This window comes from Rhipicephalus sanguineus, chromosome 1, assembly GCF_013339695.2.
Source record: "Rhipicephalus sanguineus isolate Rsan-2018 chromosome 1, BIME_Rsan_1.4, whole genome shotgun sequence".
NCBI classification, from domain to species: domain Eukaryota; kingdom Metazoa; phylum Arthropoda; class Arachnida; order Ixodida; family Ixodidae; genus Rhipicephalus; species Rhipicephalus sanguineus.
In genome coordinates this window covers 175,945,064-175,971,663 of record NC_051176.1, presented here as the reverse complement: position 1 = coordinate 175,971,663, position 26,600 = coordinate 175,945,064, and the positions used below count along the sequence as shown (strand labels likewise).

The window sequence follows — 26,600 nt, the reverse complement described above, 5'->3', positions numbered from 1 at the left end:
TCCGGAGAGGGTGGCGCTCCATGTCACTGCGAGAATAAATGCTGATAAAATATTCGGTTGTTTCTTTGGTCCGGCAGGAGTTGCATGTAGGTGTGTCAGCCGCTCCGATGCGGAGCGAGTACGCCTTCGTGAATGCAACCTTCATACAGGCGTGGCCTAACAACGCTGCATTGGAGCGGGGCATTTGTGATGGTAGTTGAAGCTCTAAAGCGGAATCAAGTGCACGGAGATGAAAATGACTCTGTGATTGTCCGAGCCAGAAAGTCGAGATCTCTTTCAGTGTTAGTTTTTCGTGGTAGTATCGGGACCACTCGCGTTCCTTCATAGGCGAACCTGGCCGCATCGTCAGAGAAGTCACTACCCATAATACTGACATGTCCAGGTAGCCATTGAAATATGATGTCGTGTCCTTTCGTATAAATTAGCTCTGACGCTCTATATGTTATATGTGACGACTCAAAATTCACTATAACTTGCGCAGCTGGAGTGACGGGTCTTCGGTTCCCGCATGTTTAATTTAGTTCTGGCAACGTCACTTGCTTTAAAGGGACACTGAAGCACTTTTTGAAAAAAATGACTTTGGAATGTGTAGTCATAGTTTGATCCTTGCTGAATACGAAAACCAATGTAAGAGTTCACAGAAGTGAACGCAAATGGCATTTCTTGGCAAAAAAAGACCGGCTGCAGCCGCAGGGCTTTTTGAACTGCTGAGCGAAGGCGGTGACGTCAACTTCGGTATGCCGCGTCATCGGCGCCATCAGCTCTGTAAAAGCATGGCCTTCGCGATCAGTTCCACCAACGCGCGCAGCCAGAAGTAGTCACGGAGGCCACGGCTCCGCCAAAACCACGGTGGTAGAATAAAACAGGTGGCCCATCGAGCGCCGCGAGCGCGTCGCCGTACTGCTCGAGTTGCTCGCGGCCGCCGCTAGGTTCGCGACGAGTTTTTGGGCCAAAAGACGCGCATTGCAAGCTCTCGCTGGGCTGTAAAAACCGGTTTTTCTAGCTAACTTTGTGACTTTAAACGGTTGTTTGTGCTTTTACTAGGTTTTAGTGGCTGTCTGCCAGCTTCGACCGCAAAAGTGAGAGCGCCAGGCTTTATGAAGCTTAAAATTTTTTAATCGGCGCGGGTAGTCCTGATATGACTGTCACAGGGTGCCGATTGCAAGAGACGCATGCGTATTTTTTTTTCGAAAGCGTGCAAAATTCTACCGGCGAGTGTATAGAGTGAAAAAAAAAAGCATTTGGTTTTCACGCTATCGTATGTATGTCGGAGGACAGTAGCTGGCGGTCTTTCCGTGGAATTGCATTTCTCCACAACTGCAGTCGCTTTTCGTCTTTCGGCGCGGAGAGAAGACACAGCTTTTCTTTGCACGTTTTGTAGCCAGATTTGCAATTTCGAGCGAAGCATTTTCGTCCGATGGTGGCCGCCGCATCAGCGGCACAGATCGAGCCACCGTGGTTTCAGCCGTGGATCCAGCTTACAAAGTGAGCGGAAACACCGATGCGGTCGCGCGCGTTGGTTTGACAGAGCGCAACAAACGCGACGCATCAGAGCGGATCTCAAGCCGTGGAATCATCTAATCACGACCACAGTGATCTGGCCGTGATCATGACTCGAAGGCTGATTGCGACTTTGCGACGCTGGCTGCGTCGCATAGGGACGCTCTTGCTCTTCGGACGCTTGCACCCACGGACGCCTCCGCATTTATCGAAGATGACCAAGCAGAAAGGAAGAGACGCGGCTGCAACGCTGGTTGCGTTGCATGCTTTCATTAGTGGCGCGTCCGTTCTAAGCGACGGCAACTCTTCAGTGTTGCTCTAGGCCTCTCTTGTGTGATAAATACACCGCGGATCTCTTTCTCAAAAGTTAAAGATGTAAATTGCAGTTTAAATGCTCGCGACGCACACTGGCCACATGCTTTCAAATGCGCCGGAGCGGAGATATCGGCCTAGAGTATACCTGCTGCCACCTTGCGGAAAAGCGGCGGTAACTCGAGCACCTCCGTGACACGCGCGGCGCATTGGCGGAGCGGCGCGTCGGGCCACCTGTTATTCTACCACCGTGGCCAAAACTACCGACGATGATGTAGTTCCGGTCACGCCCACACTTTCGGCGCGTTCGCGTGGGCGGAGCAAGACGAACTTTTCTTTCGCGTGTTTTAAAGCTCCTGCTGCCACAACAGCGAAAAAAATTACGCCATCGTCGACAATAATGTTGGTCCTTGTTAACAACAAAGTTTTACCGAATTGTAAAACCACTTCAGCATCCCTTTAAAGGGACACTAAAGAGCAAAACGATTTTTCTCGTATTAGTAAACTACTTTTTCACGATACAAAAAACACCAGGCTTCCGGCAAGAAGACGCTTAATAAGCGAGAAATCACGCAAAAAGAAAATGTGGGTGGCGACGCCACCTTGAAGTTTCGCCATGACGTCACATATTTTGACGGCGCCCACTAGGGCCTACGTAGTTCCTTAACGGTAAAAATGAAGTACACTGTCCTCTGCGAGGGGCATAGAGTCAACATACCAAGATTGAGGAAATTTTGTTGAGCCAATGGCGCCAAAATACAATAAACACCCTTTGAAGTCGGTGACGTCACGCGTGGGGACTTTGGCGCGAGATTTAAAAATGAAACATTGAACTTCATTTTCTCCTTTACTAATGCACCTATGATGGTGAAATTAACGACATTATAGTTCTCAAAGTACAAGTTATCAATCTAAAGCGATTCATAGTTTCTCTTTAGTGTCCCTTTAAAAGTGTTCTTGGACCACTGACATACCATGTTATCTCCTGAATAGTAAGGCGCACATGTGGCTGGTGGAGGCACCACAAGGGAGATAAAAGTACCTTTCCGGGTGTATATTCTAATGGCCCATTGTTTTGATTATTGACGATATCTATTGACTATTGACTACTGACTATTGACGATTATTCATGAATATATCGCTCGACATCGTTTTAATTAACTAAGGTGCTGGGCTTTTACGTGTAGAAACCATGATATGATTATAGGGCACGCCGTAATGTGTGTGTGTGTGTGTGTGTGTGTGTGTGTGTGTGTGTGTGTGTGTGTGTGTGTGTGTGTGTGTGTGTGTGTGTGTGTGTGTGTGTGTGTGCGTGCGTGCGTGTGTGCGTGCGTGCGTGCGTGCGTGCGTGCGTGCGTGCGCGCGCGCGCGCGCAAAAGGGCCAAGTGGTGATCGGGAATGCGGTAAATGTGTCGATTGTGCTCTCTGAGACAATCAGCGACAATGAACTAAAGATGAAGAATAGACCGAGGGGCCCGGTTCTTCTTTTGTTAGACACAACGGCATCAAGCGAACAGATAACGAAGCTCTGATTGGATTATATCTGGCAAGCACACTTGTTGCGGAGGCAAGTCAAAGTAGAAGTAGGGTAGTTCCTGACCTTGTAATCCCTCCTGTGAGTAAATATTACACTTACATACATTTGACAGTACTCGCAGGCTGCAACGTAATAATACTGTCATTAAAACTCTGCGCAACCGTAGCACTGAGCGTACAGGTGCGCCCCATGATTTCGCAAGCATCAATTGCAATATATGCGCAATGAACAAAAGACATGCGCAATGGGGGCTTCACTAAAGGCTCTTATCCATTATGATACCCATAAATCGATTAGTCCTTTTATTATTGACAGTCTGCGTATAGACTGGGTGTCTGTCTTCGGTTCACGCGTGAATGCAATCAACGTGTACTTCTATATCACGCAGCACGACTAAAAAAAAAAAAAAGGAGGTACGTCGTTACGCGAAGCACACCTAGTGCATATTGTTCCCAGTATACTGCAGTCGCTACCACTAATTTTTTTCGTAATGTGGTTCTGTTAATTCGTCCTAATTATGTTTCTAACTCGACAAATACTCACGTAATCATTAAAATGTCAGTAAGGCATATGTAGGCATGTTCAAATGACATCTAAATGCGCTATTTTCAACTACGTACCAATTGCGTGCTCGCTTTTTTTTTTTTTTTGTCGAATGAAGAAAGCCCGCGAAATCTGAAAAATGACACGTGACTAGCCTGCAGAGCGCATTAGGAAGCAGCGCCCTCAAATAGGATCTCTGTGAGATAGCAAGTCGAGACTACGCTCCCACTATTTGCGGGTGGGAGCGTAGTCAGGCTGCTGTAGAAACTATGTGAAATGATCAGCTGCGATATTCAGGTGCCGGAACTCTTCACAACATAGATTCGCAGTCGGCCTTGTCTAACGCTTCTTATTAGTGTTGCGCGTCTGAATCTAATACAGATTCCCCGTGACGTTCGGGAAGTGCGCAACAATGTTTTTCAGCGAAGGCCAGTCAACAGCTTCATCATCGTGCAACTCAGTGCCGCGGAGATTACTCAGACCTGCTTTCTTTTCACCAGCCTTTCTGTACGTTCTCGAACATCTATAGTCACCATGTAAGCACTGTGGCCACGGGTTATTTTCGACATATATAATTTGAAATCTCGCTTCGCCAGAGAAGAAGTAAGGGGCTCCCTGCAGGTGCCTACAGACTCCCTAATTTCGCCAGGCATCCGTGGTTGTCTCCTGCACAAATGAAGTTTGACAGGTGTCTCGCAGAGCCCATTCGCGTCGATATTTCGGCGCCCTGCATGAATAACGTGAAAAGCGGCGAATGCGCACGTTATCGCTCACAATTTTTACGAATGAAACGCGCCGAAGCCTGGCTCTTCCATGAGAAGAGCCAGGCAGGGGGCGCACATGCATCGTGAGAAATCTATTTCGCTTTTCCCGGTTTCTACGGTTCTCCCCGCTCTCTCTCAGACAGCGAGGCGAGGATTTGTCTGAAGGACCCATGCTTTATACCTTAAAATTCTGAAACACGCAAAGCCCTTTTGTGAGCTTCCGACTCTCTTTACGTGATTCTCTTATTCCTCAATTTTTTTTCTCTTCCTTCTTTTCTTAAAGTGGGAGAAGTTTATAAAGGTAGACTTTTTATTTTTGTATAAAAGCCAAGTACTTTCCCCCGAACTCTTGTGTCCTTCTTCGTCCTGTTTGCTGGTATTGGCCTGGCCGTTCTTTCCTTTGCAGTCAGATGGAAGCTAAGGTTGACAAAGCCAGGAACCCGAGCGGGAGACACTAGAGAATATCGGGGTGCAAACTGCTTTAGAATTTCTCTTCCCGCGCCCTGAAAGGATTAGGAAGAAAGCATGGGCGTAGCGGTATTTCGTTTAGGCTGTCTTGTTTTGCTCGTCTTTCGCACCTTCAAGATTTGCCGACACCTTCACTTTGCGCCACAGCTCGTCTCTTTCGCTCTTAGTCCGTGTGTAACTGCTCGAATTGTGGACGCCAAGAGAAATGAGCTTATTGCTCTCGCAATATTCGGCAACGCTTCTGATTCTGATTTTGCCGCATGCAGCCACCGTTTCATCAGCACCTTCTCTTTGTTAGTACGTACCTGACGCAGCTTTAACACGTTGAGGAAACTTCGGATAACAATGGGAAAACAAGAACAAATTTCTTTGCTGCCGCTCTAAGTGACATGCAAGTGCCACGTATATGGAGCCTACATTTCTCGAGCTTTGTAACATTTATGGAATTAGCGAACGTTGACGGTGATAAGCTTTGTTTCTTTTTTTGTCGTTGTTGTTTAAAAAAGTTACGACCGTCAATGCCTGAGTTGCGAAATTTCAAAAAGTCTTCATCCTCGGAACTCTTGAAACGCAGTTTTCGAGGCTATTTACCTCTGTATTCGCCGCTCTCCTCAAGGAGACTCGATGTCATTTTTCTCCTTTTTGTTTAAATGGAGCAGCCTTTCTGTGTAGTCAGCGAATTACAGTATGTGCTGCAATGGCTCTCTTGCTTGTTGCTGCATTTATCATGTCTCTTGGAATAATGACGCTGCCAAAGGCAGTCAAAAAAATGAAAATGTTATAAAAAAAACAGCAAGCACAGCTTTCTGTGCTGTTGAGCACAATGACGTAATCGTGAAATTTGCGCGCAACTTGCCACTGTACTGTCATGGCAAACGTCGTCTGACGTGTGTGTGTGTGTGTGGGGGGGGGGGGGGGGGCAGGGTCTTAGGTGCATGTGAGGGGTGTTAGTGCGCATGTACATAAGAGTGATTTCTTGTACCCCGAAGCTCTTAACAAGGTGTATTGCCAACTAGACCGGCTATTCAGAAAACTAACAAATAATTACTTACTTTTATATGACAAGGTTGGTAGTAGTTATTAGTAAACCGAATTCGGAGGCAGTCGCACCTTAATGTACCCTTCTTTTTTTAATATCTTCACATAAGACAGGAACGTCTCCGAGAATAAAAGTGCAGTGATGTTTCAAACCTAATGTTGCTGCCAGTAGCTTATTAGCTTTCTGAAAGTCACTGTATTAGCGGCTACGCATATCCGCCTCGTCGTTAGAAAGCCATCGCTACGCTCATAGCCTTTTTACAAGGCTACGAGCATCTACGTCTGTTCTACGTCTCAGTTGATCCTTGTTCATTCAAGGCTTTGTTTCGTTAGTATTCTCCTTGCGCGCATCAGTAGGACTGTTCTTATACAACAAAATATAACGACTTGGAAGAACTGTCTCACCATGCTTATGTCTTTAGCAGAATAAAAGCTGTCTAAATGCGTTGCAGGGCTAGTTGTACTTCCATGGAATGCAAACAGCGCCAGCGAAAAAAAAAGGATCACCGAAAGAATTGTCTCAATGTCCATTTGCTTGTGCTCCATGTTCTGTGGCCCTGCTTGCAAAGGCGCTCGGTTGTTTGGCTGCCTAGTGGTAATCATAAGTGCGCATTGATTCATTGGTCGATTTTATCAGGTGAAATGTTTGGAAGCGTCTACTTAAGGACTGGTCTTCTTTAGTGTACGCCTGACAAAGATAAGTCCTCCTGTCGAAACGTTGGCTCCAGCGACATTCTCTGTTCGACGCTTTCTCATCACTTCTTCTATTTGAAGCACAAGAAACACGTCCCCAGAGTAGTAGGCACGTGTGCGGGCCACATACACAAAATAATGCTTCGTTAAAGACTCCCTGCGCAGTAACTAGCTCTAGCCAGCATACGAAAAAAATAAGAGCAAAATGGCTTTCAAATCTCAATCCCTGCGGTATTTCTAAAGATTTCAGCGTAACTACTTCCTTCATCAGCATTTATTACTGATGTCTTGTGCGTAGGTTACGAAAGGGAGAAACTCTGCACTGAGTATACCGCTGCAAGAAGAGCCTGCATACCTTTCGAAGCAAATTACGTTGCGCTTCCAGGGCTGCAGAATGCACCGGAGCGTGGACGGTCTGAGCTAAGCGGCGCTATTTCTTCAGTGCACTCAAAATTTTGCACGTACTAGCCGCTCACTCCGCATTTAACTAGGGAGGCAGAGTGAAACGGCTTTCTACCTTGTAATTCGAAAACGGAATTCCGCCCCAAGCGGTGACTTTAGGATGGGCACCACCGAAACCAAGAAATGTAACTCAACCTCAAAAATGGTCTGCTCTAGAATCTTTCAAGCGTGGTCACTGTGACGTACGCAAGAATTTCGTCGCTCACTGTGTGAACCTTACAGGCAGATTAGTTTCGGACTCTGAAGGCTGTAAGCAGTAGATTAGCTTGCGTTCAGCGTCAGTGGAGGCTAACTTATAGTACTTAAAATTCACTTTCAGATGTTCACATGCAGTGCAACTGCAACTCGAAAGCCATACTCTTCCCATTTTCCAGCTTCATGTGGCGACATGTGTCCTAAAGTAGGCATTATGCTAGAAGATAATCGTATAAGATATCGCACTGTGGCGCCACCTATTCTTCTTTTCTTTTAGAGTGCACTAAGCTGCACGACTGAGACGCGGACAGAAGGGGACGCACGAAGCGCGTGTGATCTTCGCATGTGTCTCATCGTGTATTTCTTCTGTTAGTGTCTCAGTCACGCAACTTTGTACATTCTGGTGGCAAACAAAAATTGCACCCGAGTGAAATTCTTTTCTTTTCTCGAGCACGTGACGCAGCTAAACGCCGAATATGTTCTTACGCTGTATGCGCTGCTCTATATGCGATATTACGTTTCTGTGGATGTTCTAAGGTGGATCTGACGTTGCGGAAGGAAACATTTTGTCATTGTCAAACTGAATCAAGTGGCATAATACTAACCAGGAGGCATCCTGGTAATATTAAAAAGAGACACTGTATTTACTGGCACCTCGAGTATGGGGTCGACAGACATGTCGTAAGTGAGAAAAAAAGAGAGGAAAGGAGAGGCAGGGAGTTTAACCAGAAGTTGAATATCTACTTTGCTGCCCTGCACTGTGGAAGGGGGGAGGGGAGAAAAGAAAGGTAAGCAAGAAAAGAATGATGAACTTCTGTATTACAGAGGTACTCCGTTGCTGACTGTACAGTTGGTTCATACTGAACAAACAACGTTGACTGCACAAAATATATCTCTCATTCTAAAATCTATCTGCCCTTCTATCTATATATTTCCGTCTTCGGCCATGCGTTTTGGACTGTGCTTACTGGTTCTGTATTACAATTCTATAGCGTAGATGGCCTGAGTACAGAGCGTGTTAAGAAAACCGGACGCTGGTTTGAAGAATAAAATGTGCGTCAAAAATTTACTGTTTCAATGTACCGCACCTTGTGTCAGTTTCTGTCATGCTTAGACTGAAGTTTTCAGTGAATTGTGCGAGAACATGCGCGTGGCATTCTGAGGGCGCGCTTTTTCGATATATCCTCGCAATGACCGACGGCCCTAGGACGAAGTCACGGCTGGTTTTATGGTCACATGAATGTTGACGTCTGCTTGCCGGTAAGAAATGGACGTGTTGTATAGGCTAGACGGAATATATTTGTACTCCTCCGTCTAAGCTCAGCTAACTCGACAAGCGAAAGATAGGTACTGTACTCACATATTATTTTTAGCCGTTTTCCTTTGATGAAAACACGATTATGGCACATTGTTGCGTCGGCATTCGTAGGGCACGTGTCAAAAACCAACACACAAGTTTATTACAAACTATATACATATATTTCATATATATGGCACTCGTGACTCGACTGCTAAAGTGGCGTGCGCGTCTGCAGTCTGCGTACACGACTCACGTGCGCGCAGAGGTCGGCTTCTTTGCTATAAAGGTGCCTGTGCGGAGAAGCTCGCTTCGTTTATTCTGTGTAGCAGCATCCCAACGCAACCTAACGTAGTCTTGAACTTTCTACCATTCGAAGAGTCAAATAAAGTTGCAGATTGTCTTCCCCGTGCTCCGCATGTCTGCTGTACTTCTCTCTTGTTATCGTCTTCTTTCTTTTTTAGGATGCATTCCAGCTCGTTTCGGCAGCCAAATGAGACATAAGAAAAAAAAGCATGCGCCTGAAAAGCAAAAAAAAAAAAAAATGTGTGAAGTTGTCGCACACTTTTTTTGAGAAAGGAACCGAACTGCTGGAACTTTAATGCTTCGAATCAGGCACGCTGTATCTGACCGGAGATAGTGTAAGTGCACTCCGTGCAACTCCTTAATCCTCTTGCCTTAATATAATCCTCACGCGGAGAGCCGCACGACATGCGATGCACATAGCAACAACCGGACTCATACGGAACAGAATGACCTGCAACCGGCAACCAACCTGATGGGCGCACTATTCCCGCTGAGCGTTCTGTTACGCCGGCCGTGAGCGTCGTTTGTTCCCATGTAGTGCTCCGACGATCATTACCCAGTCGCCGCTGTATGAGCTTTTTTTTTTCTTCCTCGCCGGCAAAGGTCACCATGGCAGCGAAACTGGGCGACAGCGTAGCGGGGGTGGCGCGCTGCACAAGTGGCTCCGATGAGCGCGGCCCGGCTTGAAAAGGACTCGCCTTCTTGGTCGGCACTATGCGCGCTTCCAGCACAAAGGCTGATTTCGCCACCCCTCGTCAGCACTTCCTCACGAGCAGCCTATTCCTGCATGCGAGCGTTTCTTTCTCTGTTAAGGCACTACGTTCGAATTATTATGAATAGGGCTGTTTGTCGACCCATGGCGGCGGCGTGTTTTTTTCTTGCTTTTTGCACATTTTATTTCTCTCTTGTGTGCTACTCCATTAGCTCTCCCTTTCTTGTCCGCGACCTCCTGCTTGCCTCTCTGCCGTAGCTCTGTCGGCCTCTCTTGATGACCGTTTGTACTGCAGTGCAGTTCTCCGCAAACTCTGCTTGTTATTGCTGCTGCGGTCCTCATTCACCAATTGAACCTCCATTCACCCCCATTTTCTGTTCCTTACATTTTGCGTGTTAGGAGAATAAAACGAGAAAAAGGCGGAGGAAGTGCTGCTTAGGGTGGTAATGAGTTACTTCTCTTTTATATAGTTACTTTCTTTTCCTTGGTGCATTAAAAGACCGTGTTTCGACGTCCGAATCTCGCCAAATAACTCGCCCAACAGATCTGGGGATGTGGACGCTGCATCCCCTCGAAAGCGCGGCAGTTGCATGCGGACTTCACAGTTGCTAAATTATGCCCCTAGACAGTAGCCCTCGGATCTCGAGCGCAGGCCGAGAACATTAACGACGCACAATGTGTCTTCTCAGCATCGCGACGCTATAGGTACTATTGGTAGAGAGAAAACGCAAAAGTTGTGCAAATATGCAGCGATGAGCATAGAAGTACAAGGGGTGTTCAAATGAAAAGGTACGAAACGACACTGTGGGTATAAATGAAGACTTTATTCAAAATATACACTATGTGCCTGATCACAACGATCCCAGTGATGAATGAACCAAAGGACTCCATGTTCCCATAATTCCTGTGGCCGTGACGAGACCCAGTCCTTCACAGCGTCCTTGAGTTTGTCGTCCGAGTTAAAGCGCTTCCATTTCAGATGTTTTTTTCTTCAGGGGGCCAGACACGCCGAAATCGCAGGCGGTGAATGGTGACCGGTTTGACGCCTTCCGTTGTGAGAAATCGGATAACGCGTCGCTACTCCTTAATCGTCAAACTTTTCGATGTGAACGCCATCCCGTCCTCACACGCACTGCCGCGTCAAATGGGCGGGTCTCTCTATAAGAGCCTCGGCTCTCCCCTGCGCATTCGGGCGCCCCCGCATGTTCCGATCCACGGTAGAGACTGCAATCGCGCCCTTAGATGCCTTGCTACGTTCTCGCATAGAGGCGTATGCATCTATGTTAATGGTCATGTTCTTACGACGTTTCGTACCTTTTCATTTGAACACCCGTTGTAGCTCAGGGCGTTTAGAAATAAAATAATGAGGAAAGATGAGAAGGGCGCTGAATGTGATGTGAGAAGGGTGGCCTTGATATTGAAGACAGTGACCGATGTGACAGACGCACTTTTCCGTCGACTGTAGGGTTAAATTAAACCTGCTAATTAAGGATTCGAGGACACTCGGAAATTGCATGGACAGCCCTAGCAATGTGCTATACAACCACGCTGCAAACGAGCATCAAGCTACACAGGACTTTGCTGTGTCGTTGATTTGATCAACGACCTCGCCTTTTCTCTTTCATCTTTCTTTAGCGTCTCCTTATTTTTTTTACCTATGTTTTTACTTTCACTGCAATAAATGGTGTCGTCCCCTCACATTTCTGCCACGCTTTGCCTCGCCTCCTTTGATCCCAGTTTATGACAAACCTACGCACTTATATACGCACGGTGCCTGGCCTAAAGTTAACCAGGTCATTTATAAAGATAACAATGTCATATGTTCAAGTAAAACTGACGCCTTGATCGCAGTTCTCTGGAGCAATACGAAATGTTTCTTCCAATCTACCTGCTGAGTTAATTAGCTATAACTAATTATGCATATTCTTAAAGGGAACCTCTAACACTTTACCAGACCTCATTGTTTTACATTTTTTACTTTCGGGTTGCGTAGACTGAAGGCTGAAGAGATTAGTGCAGCAAGAACGGCAGCGATAGGGGCGCGCAGTCCGAAGTTATTCAGCCTAGAACACTCAAAATACAATAAAATGGAGGCCTACCCTCAACTCGCTTTTCGCGGGGTCACCGGACCACGTTTCACTCGCCCTGTGACGTTTGATGGCGCCCCAATGAAATGAACTGAAAGATCCTACGTACGGGAAGCTTTCATACAATGTTACGCGTTCTTTACAACGTAATGATGCCGCCGTTGCGATAGTAACAAACAATGTGGTGCATTAAGAGTGAACTGCACGTGCGAAACGAGGCAGATCGCGAACGCATCTATCATTTTTTGTAGGTTTAGTCATCTTTCTTGTTGCGACGGCGTCTATATCAACGCTCTTACATTTTTTCCCCTTCAGTTTTTTCAAACAACGGCGCCTGGAGCGTCCCCAGCGCGTTTCCTCCAGCGCCGTGGCGGTCGGCGCATTCTTTGCCGGGCGCTGCAGTTTTAAAGCTGAAAAAGTCTAAGATCGTTCCTCTAGTTGGTGTTCAGTGAAGAAAGCATGCTCAAGAAAAACTAAACCCAATAATAACCCCTTTTGTGATGCAACGCTCTTATTACTTCTAACGTTACATTTATCCAATCATAGGCCAGCGCTCATCTTTGTCATTTCCAGCCGCAATAGTTCTGGCGAGCGCCACTACGCGTTGATGCGGTCGGCAGCGACGTAGGCGCTTCAGAAAAAGTGTTGGAGGGCCCCTTTAAATACCTGCTCTTCTGGTTCGTTATAAATGATAAAGTTCTAGGCACCGTCGAAAATACCAAACTAAAGTGATTGCTTCGCGCCACCTTCCACGCAGTCTTTTTAACTGCGTTGATTCACATGCACGGGACACCAAAAAAAAAGGAATCTTAAGTTGGATATTGTTGCCATCTACCCTTACATGAGAGTGCTCTCAAGCGTGCCCTGTAAGAGAACAAACGTCATTAATTTCTTATCCAGCGTGTTCAATGAAGCGAGAGGTTGCCGTTAATTATTTTTCTTCAGAGTGAATGTGTGATTTCTGTGCTCCTGAAGCTGCTTGTCGGCATATGCGAAGCAGCAGGGGTGTAGCCCGGGGGGGGGGGGGGGGGTTCGAACCCCCCCCCGAAATTTTTCAGTTTTGCTGGCGTATATATACACGCGCACATACAAACGCACGCACGAACATACATAAAGTATGGTTGAACCCCCCCCCCCCCCCCGAAAAAAATTTCTGGCTACGCCTCTGCGAAGCAGAGCACATTATTTCGTCTTGCAACGACACGTTTAAGAGCATATAATCGATATGCATTGCCGCATTGATGCGGCCAACGAATATGACACGTAATTAAGCTCGATCATTAACAACGCGCGATGTGCGTTCGTTTCGCACGAGCCAGCACATCTAAGATAATTTAGTGGATGGTTTCGACGTTCATTTAAAGCTTTTTCACTTATATTTATTGAAGAAAAAGAAACGACTAGTGATAGGATCACCGTTAATTTTACTTATTAGAACATTTAGCTAGAATTTTAAAATATTTTGAACTTCTAAACATACCTGCGAGCAATGCACCAGCCAGGTTCGTTTGGAGTGAAGTGGTATGTTTTAAGGTCCTCGTTAACTTTAGCTGTGACACTCTGTACGCATAGCAGTTTAGAAGACACAATAATAATATTAATATTAATAATATGTGGGCTTTAACGTCCCAAAACAAAGATATGATTATGAGAGACGCCGTAGTGCAGGGCTCCGGAAATTTAGACCACCTGGGGTTCTTTAACGTGCACCTAAATCTAAGTACACGGGTCTCAAGCATTTCCGCCTCCATCGAAAATGCAGCCACCGCGGCTTAGAAGACACGAGCGTCGACCAGCTTGTTTAGAGATTAGATTTAGTTCCGCAAAAAATATAAAATGCTAGTAACAAAAACCTGGAATTCCAATCGAGATGTCTTGATTAGCGCTTTCTTTACCAAGCTTGTCGCCAAAGTTAGTATATCTTTGCTAATCGCGGTTGAAAAGTAGGGGAGAGCTCGATGCCATTCATTCAATTGTGACATGTCGAAATTGCCGTCGCCTTTTAAATATTCATCCGCGCCGCTTAGTGAACTTTGCAGCCGCTTATTATCTCTGGAAGTTGACTTAAATGTACTGTAAGTCAACAATGAGTAGAACATCTAATCGTTACCGGCACTTCTTGGGTACGATATATCGAAACCTGCGGCAGCTGCATATTTCTATACTAAATGACCATGCGCACGCCGCCTCAATTGTGTTATGAGTATGTGACTTAAAGTAGGGATCTACAGTAAATTTCGACCACCTGGGGTTCTCTAACGTGCACCTAAATCTAAGTACACGGGCCTCAAATATTTTCGCCTCCATCGAAAATGCAGCCGCCACGGCCGGGATTCGATCCCGCGACCTTCGGGTCAGCAGTCGAGCGCCATAAGCACTATACCACCGTGGCTGGGCACGTGAGTGTTTGTATGCGGCGTTTTCCGATGACTGATGCTCTCTCGATCGCGGGCTTGTCGGCGATCAGCCGTTCCTGATACGGCAATCTGATCTTTTAATGAGGCTGTCGAGGTGATTTGTTATTTCGCGTGGCAAAATTTCGTTTTTGCCTGGATATGAGCGCGTGATCGTCGTTGTTGCCTGCAGCAGCTGAAGTGTTGCGCTGGATGAAGCACGGAGATGAAGGTCCATTTCCGGCATGGAGGAAGGGAACAGTTCGGAGGCAGCATTGCGCAACGTGAAAGAAAGAAAGAAAGAAAGAAAGAAAGAAAGAAAGAAAGAAAGAAAGAAAGAAAGAAAGAAGAAAGAAAGAAAGAAAGAAAGAAAGAAAGAAAGAAAGAAAGAAAGAAAGAAAGAAAGAAAGAAAGAAAGAAAGAAAGAAAGAAAGAAAGAAAGTACTACGTCAGGAACGCACACGCCAAGCCTCGCTTGCCACCATTTTCCCGACAGGGCAAGGACTCCTGAATTTTTAATCTTTGTCAGTCTGCAATTTTCTATGGTGCATACGTCTGTCCTTCTTGAGAATCATGTTTTTTTAATTAGAATACATTTACCCACAACTAAAATGATTCGTGTATTTTGCTCCATGTGTACTCTACAGCTTAACACATGAGCTGTGTATGCTTTTCGTTATGACACATAATTAGGCTGTGCGGTACGCTTCCATGGTGGTTAAGGGCCTTATGTTGTCATTCCTCATTCCATTTACGCTAACAAGCATAGTTAACTAACGCTAAACAAATATGCAACGTATGCGACTGCTATTATGGTAGGTATATTTGTTTAAACTATCTTTTCATATACAAAACAAGATTAACGATGGTGGTGAAAATTTCGCATTAGGCAACCAGAATTTCGTTTAAAATATTTCGGCTTCGGATTAGACAACAGTTTACTGGCCTATATAGTGAGCACCGACACTTACACGTACGGCTTATACGGTCCTTTCGTTCTTTCTTTGTGATATGTGGACGTGCACAGTACATGTACGTACATATATGTTCACACCGCGCGAACAGATTGTATTGCTTCAACTGGTAGCTGTAGGCTATGTGTTGTTATTCAAGCTTAGAAGTACCAGAGGTGTAGTAATTCACGTTAATAATTTCCCCCGCGGCTGCGAAAGAGAACTTCCTTTCACGAGAGGAAGTTGTCCAGCTGCCTGTCATGCACAATGTCCTGTCGGAAATGAAACTCCCCCTTGAGCCAAAACAAGGCATTTCACCACCTCCCATCTACTTTATACGATGCCTACATGCTTGAGCTCACGCCCGTTCTTGATTCTGCTTGTGTTCAATGTTATCGTGAGTTCTCCTTGCGTAAACCGCTAGAGAACACCCGTCTATGGGCGAAATTTTTGTCAACAGTATAGCGCGGCGCAAACATTGATGTTCTTCATACAGGGTGTTTCAGCTAAAAAGCACCAACTATTAAAAAAAATTAAACATAGGTGCTACGCGTCTGTAATTAGCGCAGTATTGTTCTGAGCCATATAGAGCACGTCAGAATATTTTCACCAATCCGCCAAGCTAGCTAATTAACAAAGGCTGCTTAATGAACTTTTTAGACAGTAGCTCTAGAGAAAACTCTTCAATACAAAAGATGTAGCGCTTGTTCAGAAACATGGAATTTTTTAATCTGCGCTTAGATAACTTCCCTGCTTAATTTTTTTCCAGCCTTTATTTGAAGCGCGCGAATTTTTAAAAATACCACGTGACTGCCGCCTTACGCGCGGCGCTTTTAGTCCCCTCAAATATAAGTTGTACGAATTATCGAAGGCTGCTCCGCACACGAAGGTCGATTGAGCAGGCTATCGGTGACTGCGATGGACGCCAAATGATGGTAGGGGCATACCGCCTAAAAACAATATCTATGAAAGGGCTTCACCCACGTACGTGTGAGTGAATATTTTATCTCGGTTCTTCATCACCTTGTCACCCTCGCCCCTTCCAATGAGTTTCTGCTCCGGTGCGAAAAGAAAAGAAAAAAATCACACCATCTCCCGCTAAAGGGGACCATGAGGCGATGCGAAACAGTGTTTCGGCATGTAGAGCCCACGTTTCAGAGGGGAATGGTGAGGGGGGAACAAGGGGAAAGGGGGGAGGGGTAGTGGAGAGGAGGAGGGGAAAAGGGAGGGGGAAGGGGAGGGGGAAAGGGAAGGGGAAGCGGAGAGCGGGAGGGGAGAGATGAAGTGGAGATTGAGAGAAGAGAGGGGGAGAGGAGAGGGGTAGTGGAGAGGGTTTGCGCATGCGCAGTAAGGTTGGTCACGCCGCACACCACCACCACCACCACCACCACCACCGGATTGAACTCCGCTATAAGATGCTTCACATCTAAAAAATGCCTACGCTGCATCAAATGCTGCCTACGTTCTCATATGGCATTTGCTCTACGGCTGCCGCTTTTTCGTTGACTAATTTTTGTTGTTGTTGTTGTTGTTGAAATGGTAGGCTCCTTTTATCGCTTAACGTCTATCGCAGTCACCCATATAGCCTGCTCAATCGGCCTCCGTGCGCGAAGCAGCCTTTGATCATTCGTTCAACTTACATTTGAGGGCACTAAAAGCGCCGCGCGTTAGGCGGTAGTCACTTGGTTTTTTTTTTTTAAGTTCGCACGCTTTAAAGAAAGGCCGGAAAAAAATTAAGCAGGGCAGTTATCTTACCATAGATGGAAAATTCGATGTTTCTGAACAAGCGCTACAACTTTTGTATTGAAGGTTTGTCTCTAGAGTTACTATTTGAAAAGTTCATTAAGCAATCTTTGTTCATTGCCGAGCTTGGAGGATTGGAAAAAAATATTCTGACGGACTCTATATGGCTCAGAACAATACTGCGCTAATTGCAGACGCGTAACACCTATGTTTAATTTTTTAATACTTGATGCTTCTTAGCTGAAACACCCTGTATAATGCGAGGTAATGAGCATCTCGAGAAGAAGTAAGATCGCTTTAAATTGTCGTTCAAGGGCTACTGACACCATTTTTCGGAGGTGAGTTTACTCTGCCATACAAATGTCCTGTATGCAGAGACGGCTCTGAGCAAGTGCAAAGCTCAGGAAATGCTGATATTTCATTTTGATATGAAAGTAAGTTTTCCCATGGCGCACCTACCGACATCGACACTAGCTTGACGTCAGGCTACAGTACAAATTCTGGTGACTTCACGCAGCAGTCTGGCTAGTTGGGATTATCTCAGGTGCCAAAACTTTTAAAATGGCAGCTTGTACGTCACAAACACAAACGGAGCCTCAGTGCGGAGCGGCCGTGGAAGCGTCACGATATCTTGCGCGAACACATGACGAGTTCATACCGTGTTATGTCGTCAGGGTACAGTAGGAACCTAAACTAGCGTTTCAAAACGTAATGTAATTACTTTTCCGGGGTTCATTCACGCTTAGCAGTGCATTTTCTAGGCTCTTGAGGGCTTGGCCTTTGATTTGACGCAAAAAAACGACAACTGAACATTTTCGTGTCAGTACCCGTTTAATATCGGCACAGAAAAAAAATTTTTAAAAAACGCAAGGGAAATGGTGTCCACAACTGACTGGTTTAACTCGGGATGCTTTAACTATTAAAAATTATATGGCATGTAGGTGCTTTTTGTAGACTGACGCTTATTGAATGTGAAGGGTTTTTTTTTTTTAGTCAATTGGCATGTGAAAACATTTGCGATGAGCGTCATTGTTAAACAGCAGGAATAGCAGACAATTAACTCTGTATTACATTACAAGCGTAACTTTAGGCTCGTAAGTTATTTAAAAAGTAGTGAATCCGTTCTTCTGTTAAGTTGACGCGGGCCAACATTTACCCGCTATTATACTTTCCATTCACCTTGGCTCGCCTCTAGCCTCGGGTTTTCTTGGCCTAACTCCAAATCAGAAAGAACGGAAGAAATGCAGAGCTAAGTGAAGCGTAACAGTGCTGCCATACTGAACGCATTAGTGTCAAGAAGAACGACTGACGTTCACGCCGTACGAAACGTCGTCGCCTCGTCGTTCGCTGTCTTGCAGTTAGCGGAAGCATAACAAGAGGCCTGCCCGCGTGTTACATAGACGGGGCAAATGTGCGGCTGTTTTTGTTAAAAGGCAACACCGTGAGAAGAGCCCAGGACGAGCTCGCTGGCGTGCGTCAGCGCCTTGTCATTTAGCCCGATGCTTGTAATGACTTCTCGGCACTTCCTTAGTGCCATTCCGAGCACGCGCATTTCCGCTGCGTGAGCCGTACACCTCTTTTGCGCTCGTGGTGACCGCGGCACCGGACCACGAAAAAGAAGACGGAAGGCAACCGGTGGGCAGTCGATATTCTTATCACGTAGCTTGTCAGCTCGAGACAAATCAGAGAAGGCTACACGAGAACCATGTGAATGTCTCAAGGCGCCCAGTACAAGCTGTCTGCCCCAGGAACCGGCGGAACCTGCAGCGACTTCAGAAAGAATTCCGCTGCTCCAGCGGGAGAGAAGCGGTGAATGCGGCTTGATTGGCCGTCGGCCTGCATTCTACACTAGGCAGCGTTCCCAAGGCTGCCGACGCCGTACTGCGAGCAGAGGCCTCTGAGAGGAGAAGAGACACGAGGAGTGGTTATAAGCGTCTTTATTAACGCACACAACGTCTGCCAAAGGAAAAGATTTGGGTGTAGAAACCACATCATTAGGCACTTGCTGCTCCACCAAGGCTTTGGATCATCGGCGCAGCATGTGGTAGCATGTTGCACCAATGAGCCTATTAGGGGTATGTTATTCTTCATATTTATTTACAGCGTTTTTTTAGTTCCATTGACATGATATCCACACTGAGGGCATATATATGGGGCAAAAACTCACAGGGCGCATTATGTATTCGCATAAGGCGACTGGAAGGTTAAAGCCATCTCCTGCTTTTTCTTGTCAGTCGATGCATTGATCTTCTTCCAACGCGATCCCCACCATCCGAAAGCTTTCCGCACCTAACGTGATTTTGCACTGCCTCCGAAGCGACGATATCCAGCGATGACGTAGCGTTATGTAACGTCATAGTGACGTCAAGACGACATCACAAATTTTGGCGATCTGTGACGTCGTGATTACGTCATGTTGTGACGTCATCACATGGTCATGATTTTTCGCAATCACTCATATTGACGCCGCCGACGCGGGACGCCTACGCCTCCAACGCCGCCGACGCCGACGGTCAATTATTCCGTTCGATGAGGCATCTCAGGCTTTCGCTTTAATACCTTACCAGCAAACGCAAACGACGCTACTACCACTTCTTTGCACTGACTCTCGTAGTCCGCTGATTAGTTTGTAGCATACATTGACCCGCTGTATCGTCTGTGTTCAGTGCCTCCTACGCAGCAACGTACATTAACTGCATGTCCAAAATTACTTACGTAAACCCAGCATCTGCCTTTGTAAACACTGCACTCTGCTAGCAAGTTATACTTTTCATTAAAGTTCGTTGTTTTCTGTCATCAGCGATCTAATTTCTGGGTCACCATGCTAAGCTGTCCAAGTAAGCAGCCACTGGTAATTAACTTTTGAAGCGAGCAACAAGGAATTTCTTGCTGTAGTATTCTATCTTTATGCCCTTATTTCAGGGGTTGCGTCTATATGCTTTTTTTCATTTAAAACAGAATATAAATGGGGATGACGTCTACACTATACAAGCTTCTTGACTTGCATTACAGTTTATAGCATAAGGCCACGCTTAGCAAGCTTGCCATGGCGCACTGCGCGTCAGTGAGGGTAAGGAGAACGCACTAAGAAGGGCTTACCGTATACTGGCAGCATCTTTCACAAATCCCTAACAGTAGTAATAGCACTAACATCACAGCAAGCATCGCTATGCTATGCAGCACTGAAAGGATGCATTCTTAATTGTTTTCTTATATTGCTTAACGAATCATCCAGAACAACCAAAATAGGGCTGCATACCACGGATGTCCGAAGCAACAACAAAGCTTGTGAACATCTGGGGCCGAATTCACAAGACTTCTCTTTCGTCCCGCACTGTGACTGGCTCAAATGTTATCTTACGAAAATTTATAGCATAAGACGTTTTTGTGAATACTGGCCCTGGGGCGGAGCAATTGCTTGCAGTTCCAGGAAGGCCAGACCCGCCTGCTGTTAATAATATTCTGTTCCTCAACCCTCGATTATTGCTGTTGTGTATTTGTAATGCAGACCCCATTGAAAGTTTTTAGGTCGTGTACCATTCAGACCTTTATAATGCCACAACATACATGTTAGATCTTGAGGTAGCCGGATGAGTGTAGCAGGTACGCGTTTAGTGACCTGATGGTCGTATGCATCTGCTTGCAGGCCCTGCACCATGGACCTTGCCTGTGGGCTGACCCAGAGAGCCGTGGCTTTGCAGCGAGCCTTGACCCAGACTGATAGCGGGGCCCCATCCGGCGTCACTCCTCTGCGGTCGGCGTGACTTGCTTGGCTCAGCGGCGGCCGAGGAAGTGGGAGCCCGAGCGAGTGCGACACAACGGCGCCCAGATTGCAGCCCGCCGTCGAATTAATAGGGCCGCGGAGGAGACCGACCGGAAGCCGTGAAGCTGCCAGATTATTGCCCGCTTCCCGTCCCTCAAGATCGCAGTCGGCTCCAAGCGCCGCTCAAGCAGCGGCTCGCGCACGCGTCGCGCGGCACTTCTGCGACCTGTGTCGACACGGTCTGACGCGACCGCTGAGGCTGCGACATCAGCGCGGTTCCGCACTTCCGCCGGTACCGCATTGGGACACCAGTTACGATGAGGTCACGACCTGACAAGCTGTCAATCGCCGCCAGCACTCCGGGACCGCCGTCTCGTGCTCAAGACTAACCGCCTGTCTTCGTCGTGTTGTGTCCGAAAAGAACTATTTACTCCGTTCTTCGACGTCTTCTACGCAGGAGGGCATGTTCGAAATGCTTTACCTGAAGGACTGATCAAGAAACGCTTTCGGCATCACCTTTCTTCTGGCCCCCTGATCCACCGTCCGCCTTCTGCTTGTGCGTAGTGTGTAACTTATGTCGCCCTGCTGCAGTATTGTCGAAGGCCCACTTAGAATGGCCGCGAAATACGGGAGCACCTGAATGTGATACAAGAAAACAGAGCCAAGAAACCCTAACGTTTCGGCTTTTTTTTTTTGTTCGCGCTTTATTTCATTTGCCTCGGTAGATTACGCTGGACAAAGTCAGGGTAGCTTGTTCGGTTAGTTTGTCACTCGCTGTGCAGTAAGAGCCATTTCATATTTAAGTAACCGCTAGTTCCCCAGATCTGCGCTTGTATATGTGCTGAGCATCAAGAAGTGATTGTCTGGCGGATTCTGTGTGAAACACGTCCAGTAACGCTTTGAGCAGGTCATCGCATCGCTTCTGATGCGCGTCATATAAAGGAGAGCGCCACTCACTCGCAGGCACTTGCACAAGACTCGAGACCCCGGTATGCCCTAGGCCATGGATCTGTATCTCAACGACAGTGTCTTCGGCAGCAATGGCACGGGAGCCGAAGGTGTATCTCTCGTCAACCTCAGCTCAGAAGACATCATGACAGAGAACATGTACATCCTGCCGTGGTGGGGCCAGGCGGCCTGGACTTTGCTGTTCGGGAGCATGGTTCTGGTGGCCACAGGAGGCAACCTGATCGTCATCTGGATAGTGCTGGCACACAAACGCATGCGCACGGTCACAAACTACTTCATTGTCAATTTGAGCTTAGCGGACACGATGGTGTCAACATTGAACGTCATCTTCAACTTTATTTACATGCTAAACGGGGACTGGCCGTTCGGAACAGCCTACTGCAAGGTGTCCAACTTCATTGCCATCGTGTCTGTGGCAGCCAGCGTGTTCACCCTAATGGCCATCTGCATTGACAGGTGAGTGAAACATATATCGCAGTGCGCATGATGAGGCCTCTGCACTCTAAGAAAAAAAAGAGTATGCGTGACTCTTTTCGGAGAGTTCTGACTTGCCACGTATAGGACTCTCTTTAAATAGTCACGGTGACTCTCTTGGTGGGTCAGGGTCGGCTCGCTGTAGGAGAGTCCCCTGACCTCTAGGAAGAGTGGAAAGACTCTCGTCCAGAGGATCACGTACCACTTATAGGGAGTCAGACGACTCTTGCCGGTAACGCTCCTACGGGGGTCAAGGGACCCACACCGAAGCATCAAGCGACTCCACAAGTATTTTAAGCTACTCATTTGATCCTTGCTCTATTTTTGCGCGACTACTGTTGAAAATAGTGGAGTATTCATTTTAAGCAAGTCCAATAATACTTGCCGTTCTGCCCAGCGACTGTAAAAAAAGAATAGTTCAGTTTTATAATTATTTTTAAAAAACTCGTCAAAACAACACATATTTTCCAACAAAGTTATATAGAAAGCGCGAAAAGATGGTCTGTGATTTCCAATTAAGAAGTTTGGGTATTCCTCATTTACATGCTTCTATGAGTATAGCCAAATAAATGTGTGACTGTGATGTGCACAGTGTCATATGGTGCTAAATGAACAGCAGAAATCGCCATCATGTTTCCATATTTATTCCTTGTGATTAAGAATAAATCAAAAAGTGGTGACGGCTGGAAGCATCAGACTTGTGGCTTGCTAGGTTGTCGCTCCTGTCCAGCGTGAGCACCATGAAAAACGGTATCTGAAAAGCAGAACGTGATATTATGATGAGAAAATGAAATTGCAGTAAACGTTTGCACAACCTACACAATATAAGTGGTTCACACAGACATAATAAAGGCTAACAACAAAACAACAAAGCACATCCTCCGGCAGCCAGAGGCATGCCGTGAGCGGTTATTGACCGCACGTTTTACAAACGTAACCCATCCTTAAATACTCAGATAAACAGATGCGAGTACTAGGGCCCGAACGACACCCAGCGCGTGCGTACGCCGTCTACGTCGAGATCAGACATGTCATATGCTAGAATTAGCGCACATAACTCCCACAATCACGTACACTCACTCGATTCTGTTATAGCGCCCAACGTCATCGCACTGTATGCAAACCACGAAAACAGCAAACAGAAACGAGGGAAAAGAGTGCACGCCGGCGGCCGCAACAACGCGCGCCGTCGAAAGTCTAGAGCTTTTTCACTTTCACCGGCGAGGCGTGTCCAACTTTAATGACTACCGCATACTTTCTGGAAGCCACCGTACTATATCTGCACCTCAAACTACCGTCTTTAAGCCAACAAAAACCATTACATATAGTGCGTCTAAGGGTTCTGTACACAGGCTCTTTTTTTTCACGTTCCCACGCGTGGAAGCACGCTGCACACTCAAGGTAGATAGAAATGTTATGATGAAGTAGACTTAAGTGCTTCTCAAAACGACATCTTGCACCTTCAGTAGTGCAGACACGACGTGCGATCAGCAAGAAATGACTCTCGATTATTGTTTGCATCGCTCACTTTATGGGAGCTTGTACAGCAACGCGCATAACGGTGGGAACTCGTTAACTGACAGCTATAGTTGGCCATCCGCAACAGCCCCGCGGGCACAGGCTGCTGTTGGAAATGGCTGGCAGATAACTTCCGCAGAGCTGCTGCAGACGCCCAGCTAAAGCTGTATAATTAGTGCCTACGAAAGCAGTACACTCACCGTTAACTGGCGCCCGTTGTCCGTATCCACAGCTCCATGAATATTCCGCCCTCCAAGCGTCACTTCGTGCACGGAGCCGGCGTCAATACCACCGAAGACGCGCAACCAACTCATCCACGCAACGCATTCCAATAGACCAGGAGACTGAGACGACTGAGAGAGGAGAGCGGCGCGCCACCCCGGCGCCAACCCCGTCTGCGTCGCCGAGCAATGCGCCACAACGGCGCCAAAGGGCGAGCGTGCGATATGTATGGCGTATACGGCGGCTCTTCCGTATACCGAAGCCAATCGAAACGCGCTTCAGGAGGGTCCAGTGACTCCTTCCCAAATGCGAACTCTTTTTTTCTGCCTGTACCTTCCAAAAGGGGTCAGATGGACACCCGAGGAGAGTCACGGTTCCATGACCCTCTTTTGACTCTCTTTTTTTCTTAGAGTGTGGTTTAGAAAATATCTGGTGCTCATGAATGAACAAAGGCCTATTCAGGAGCCTTTATTCATTCGTCGCATTGACAACGCATTGACGTTTTGGTGTAGGTCCGTCTGATAATTCAATGGTGATATATCAGCTCCTGGCGAACTTACGGCATACCCATTTCTTAGAAATCACTAAAGTTGCACGTAATTCGAGATACTTACGAGGGTTATTCAAAAAGTAAGGGCCGTTTGGTCCCCAAAAAATAAATATTCGTTAGAAAAAATTTTCATTGGCGGTTCTAGTTTAGTACAAGCCTACTTCACTTTTCTACATAATCACCGTTAAATTCTAAGCACTTTTCGTACCGCGGCACCATTCTTGGTCCCTCTGCAGAGAAGTTCGCCGCCTTGGGAATTCTTTGCTGCTTTAATTGGTCGGTTAGCACTTTTGGTACCCAGCTTCCACACACTTTGTGAAATCCGAGATTTTCAGTTACAGTCGTGTAAATTGTAGTGCGGCCAACAAAAGGAAATTTATCCGACAGACCACTAATTGTCAGTCGTCGATCTAACCGCAATTCGCGGTCCCCTTGTCGAACAGTTTCATTGGTCTTGACGCTGGGCCTGCCACTCCGCTGTTCGTCGTGCACATCGTGCGGTCATTTGCGAAGTCTCGACACTATTGTCTAACCTTTCCTTCACTCATCACTGTAGCTCCATAAACTAGACACAACTATCCATGAATTTGAGAAGCTGATGGTCCTTTTGCATTCGAAGCTTGAATTACAGCTCGCACTTTAGAACACGCGGGAGCAACGATTTTCGCGGACATTGTCGTCTTCATTCCCCGTCAAGCAGGCGACTACTGAGCGAGAACAATGACTTCAGTACATTCGCGAAGAATTAACAGATGGCGCTGCTCAAATAAATCTCTATTCTGAAGTGCAAATATTTAAATATTAGCAAACGGTCCTTACATTTTGAATCACCCTCGTATAATCGAATTTCAAGGGCGATATCGAAACTGAACGCTCCCGGCGCGCACGAAACGCGACAACTCTGCTACGTCAGACCGGAACTGCCCGTGACAAGGAAGTCGCGAAATTTGAATGAAGACGCGTCGTGGCCGTATCTTCGGGAAAAGCGGCAAGTCATCTCACGTACTCCAGCGGATCCCCTTATCTTTGCGTGTGGTGTTTGGTGTGTATCTGTTTCTTTCTAGCCGCGCGGAAAAAACCGCAATATCAACCTTTTCTTTCTCTATGAAACATAAAACTCAGGCTCAGCCACTGCGGCGCTTCTTCTTGCAGGCAGGCGAAATAGTTTCTCGCGCCTGTTAATAGTTTAAGAAAGAAAAAGATAAGGATCACACATCGTACCCAAAGAATGAGCTGTGTACAGTGCTCGTCAAATGAAACCCAACACCGGCAAGCCTTCGCGGGGGTATATTGCGCGCCGTCCAGTTATCACCATGGACAGGCGCGCATATGCGCAGTGCGGTCAAACCGGATGCGCGCGCCTGTCAATGGTGATAACTGGACGGCGCGCACGATACCGTGCGAAGGCTTGCCGGTGTTCGGGTTTCATTTGACGAGCACTGTACTTGTGCATTTCAGGAAGGAAACAGAAAGGGAGAAGGCAGGGAGGTTAACCAGAAAACGCTTCCGGTTGGCTACCCCACACTGGGGATTAGAAAGATGAGGAGTAGAAAGATGGGAGTAGAAAGGGAGAGGAGAAAACAGAAGAAGGAAAAAAAAGAAGAAGAGAGGCAGTGAATTCACTGAAGCGTGCGAAACTGAACCACAAGTCAGAGGCGTTCGCGCAAGCACGTCGTCTTCAAAAAGCACAAGAGTGCCTTCACTGCCTTGTGGGCCGTCGAGAGATGGGGATGACGTTGTAGCAGCACCTGCACAGAAAGCGGCCGATCATCAAGTCATCGCAGTGCGTTGGAAAGTACTTGTCTCTCCGAGGCGAATCGGGGGACAGTTGCACAGCAAGTGCTCGATGTTTTCTTCGGTGCCGCAAACGTCGCATGCCGCACTGTCAGTCATTCGAATTGACGTTGTATATGCCTTCGTTAAGGCAACTCGCAACCAAAGGCGATAGAGAAGGTTCAGTGCTTGCCGATTTTCATTACCAGATCCTGCTTTGGCGTTCCTTGATTCAAGCTTCGTCACTTCCTCGTCACGTGTAGTTCCGTTCTTACGTAACAGAGGGGCCACGCTCCCTACGGGCCGGGCGCTATCAGTTTTGATATCG

At 46.8% G+C, this 26,600-nt stretch overlaps 1 protein-coding gene across 1 annotated transcript in view; it reads left to right on the top strand.

Moving 5' to 3' along the window:
* The first annotated feature begins 20,650 nt into the window (after positions 1–20,650).
* The window catches only part of LOC119402848 (tachykinin-like peptides receptor 99D), a 69,993-nt gene continuing 64,043 nt past the window's right edge, over positions 20,651–26,600 (top strand). The window contains exon 1 of the mRNA XM_037669901.2: positions 20,651–22,191. Within this exon, the coding sequence (XP_037525829.1) occupies positions 21,770–22,191 (422 nt within the window). The 5' untranslated portion in view covers positions 20,651–21,769. The remainder of the gene's footprint in view (positions 22,192–26,600) is intronic.